Here is a 3079-nt window from a genome sequence, read left to right as displayed (position 1 = left end):
GGCCTCCCAAAATGCTGGTATTACAGGCGTGAGCCACCGCGCCCAGCCGGAGCAACAGGATTTAATATAGAGAAAATGTTTATTTTCATCATCTGTAAAATGGAGATAAGAAAGAACACTTAATGTGCTGGGTCTTTTATAGGTTAACATAGACATCTCAGGCTGAACTATACATTTTCCTTCACAACCATATTAATCCTTATAAACTGGATTTATTATGCTCCTTAATGTATAATGCTGATCACTACTATAAATGTATGGTTTTAACCAACTGTACTGAAACAGCCTTTGAGTTTATATTCTGTTTGGGTATTTGGAGAAAACAAGTTAACAAGAAGTGCTCTCAGAGGATTTGCTTAGAGGCCGGCTTTGTGAGTGGATAACTTTCAAAACTGCCTTTGAGACGCCAGTGTCTGGCATTTCCTGCGTTCTGGCCTGAATGCTGGACGTGAATCTGACTTCTAGTAAAAATACACAGTTCCCTTGACAAAGTCGAGCTGTTTATCCCAGAGACTGCACAATTTTCCGTTTATAGGCATAGACCAATGCTGACTGGAAATCATTGCAAAAAGTTTTTTTTTGTCTGGTGGAGGGTGTGGTGTTAAGATAAACGGTGTGCAACAAGAAATTGAACTGGAAGAAATTAAAGGTTTTTTAAGACTTTTCTGCTTGTTCCTTACTGTTAAAAAGGTCTGCCATCCAGTATTTAGGAAAGACCTTTAAGAGAGTTTGAGGTGTTTTAGCTGGGTTTGTGCCAAAAGTTTCCATTATATTGGCTTGCTGAAGGACTGCATTTATTTTTTTATTTTTTGAGATGGACTCTCGCTCTGTCGCCCAGGCTGGAGTGCAGTGACGGGATCTCTGCTCACTGCAAGCTCCGCCGCCTCCTGGGTTAACGCCATTATCCTGCCTCAGCCTCCCTAGAAGCTGGGACTACAGGCGCCCACCACCGCGCCCGGCTAATTTTTTTGTGTTTTCAGTAGAGATGGGGTTTCACCAGGATGGTCTCGATTTCCTGACCTCGTGATCCGCCCGCCTCGGCCTCCCAAAGTGCTAGGATTACAGGTGTGAGCCACCGCGCCCGGCAGGGCTGCGCTTAAAAATGCCCACACTTCCGAGCAAGAAGCAGGTCCCATCCCCCTCTGCTGACGTCACGCCTGTGGATTGGCTGATGGAGCTGTGAGCGCGGCTGTAGTTGAGCGCGGGGAACCCGAAACCTGGCAGTCGCCATGACTGGCTCTCCGGCGTCATCAAGCTGCCGAGGCTTCAAGCTCTTTTTCTTCTTGCCCCTTCACCGCCTTCTGTTGTTGTTTCTGGTTTTGCTTGGGACCCTGGCCAACAAACTTAATGTGCCACAGGTGTTGCTACCCTTCGGCCGAGAGCCAGGCCGGGTGCCTTTCCTGCTGGAGGCGCAGCGGGGCTGCTACACTTGGTGAGCGGTGGTGGGTGACAAGGATATGCACCCTCACCGTCCAGTAAGGGTGAGAGGGGTTCCCTCTGTAAGATCCCACAGGGAAACCGTGTGGGGCCACGTGAAGGGGCCTAGCCAGTAGGGAAGGAGAGTGTGATGTCAGTGAAGGTGGCGAGGAGCAGACTCTTGGGCGTGGCGTGTCCTACTCATGTGGTATATCCTCCAGCTGTGTGACGATCTTCCAGACGTGTGAGGAATTCTCGGGATGTGGGACTGGACTTTTCTCTGTGTGTTGGGAAGGGGTGGTCACTAGGAGCAGCCGTCAGGGTAAAGGGAAGCCCAGTGTTGGAGGCAACAGGTACTGATGACTTACAATGTAAACAACTAGAGTAAGAGGAAGTTCCCCATGTCTGAGGAAATTTCTATAGGAACAGGAAAACTTGGGGTGCGAAGGGTCCCCACTAACTATAGATGAGCCATTCAATGTGAGAAGGACTTAAAACACAACAGCCAAGTATTGGGGGTTAACTAAGCACTTTGCATGTATTAACTCATTTGCTTTTTACAGTCTTGTGAAGTAAGTAAGTACTATTACTCCCATTTCACAGACGAGGAAAGTGAGGCCCAGAGACTATGAAGTGTAAACTTCTGGGAATGTGAGAAGATTCATCGTGGGTGGAGATAAGATCTGTCTGTATTATCAAAATTGCCCCATTTATAAAAGGGTACCCACTTGAAGTGTGAGGACAGGGGGTACACACAACTCCGGGATAATGACTTCCTGACTGAAGGTGAAGAGACATGATTTTCTGGTGTGAGAGGACCCAATGATGGGTTATGTGGTTGCCTAAGGTGTGAGAGAACCTAACTGAAGTGAGCTTCAGGATGCCAGTGCGTTCATCCTAGATGGAGTAGATACCCCTTTGCCATCTCCTAGGAGAAGTAATGAGGTTCGTTCAGAGTGTAAATTCACCTCTCATTGTATGAGGAAGTAGAAGGAAAGTGGGCTTGTAAGATGATCCAGTGTGATGTGTGTGTTTCCTGACTGTGAGGGTGATGCAAGGCATCTTTCCAGCATTGAAAGCCATTTCTTCTATCGCTCCAAAAATATTAATGAGGCCAGGCATGGTGGCTCACGTCTGTAATCCCAGCACTTAGGGAGGCCAAGGTAGTAGGATTACTTGAGGCCAGGAGTTTGAGACCAGCCTGATCAACATAGTGAGACCCTGTATCTATTTAAAATAAAAACATTCAGCGGGGTGCAGTGGCTCACGCGTGTAATCCCAGCACTTTGGGAGGCCGAGGCAGGTGGATCGCTTGAAGTCAGGAGTTCAAGACCAGCCTGGCCAACATGATGAAAGCCCGTCCCTACTAAAAATACAAAAATTAGCCGGGCATGATGGCAGGCACCTGTAATCTCAGCTACTTGAGAGACTGAGGCAGGAGAATCACTTGAACCCTGGAGGCGAAGGTTGCAGTGAGCTGAGATCGCTCTGCTGCACTCCAGTTTGGGCGACAAAGTGACTCCATCTCAAAAACATAATAATAAATAAAAATAAAGGCCGGGCGTGGTGGCTCAAGCCTGTAATCCCAGCCCTTTGGGAGGCTGAGATGGGCGGACCACGAGGTCAGGAGATCGAGACCATCCTGGCTAACATGGTGAAACCC

General features: G+C 48.1%; 1 protein-coding gene across 1 annotated transcript in view; it reads left to right on the top strand.

Annotated features, from left to right (window-relative positions):
• Positions 1 to 1153: 1153 nt before the first annotated feature.
• Positions 1154 to 3079, top strand: part of NUP210L (nucleoporin 210kDa-like) — a 187744-nt gene continuing 185818 nt past the window's right edge. The window contains exon 1 of the mRNA XM_012000337.1: positions 1154 to 1432. Coding sequence (XP_011855727.1) covers positions 1230 to 1432 — 203 coding nt within the window. The 5' untranslated portion in view covers positions 1154 to 1229. The remainder of the gene's footprint in view (positions 1433 to 3079) is intronic.

Source organism: Mandrillus leucophaeus, unplaced genomic scaffold (genome assembly GCF_000951045.1).
Source record: "Mandrillus leucophaeus isolate KB7577 unplaced genomic scaffold, Mleu.le_1.0 Scaffold624, whole genome shotgun sequence".
NCBI lineage: Eukaryota > Metazoa > Chordata > Mammalia > Primates > Cercopithecidae > Mandrillus > Mandrillus leucophaeus.
This window is presented reverse-complemented; position numbering and strand designations above follow the sequence as displayed.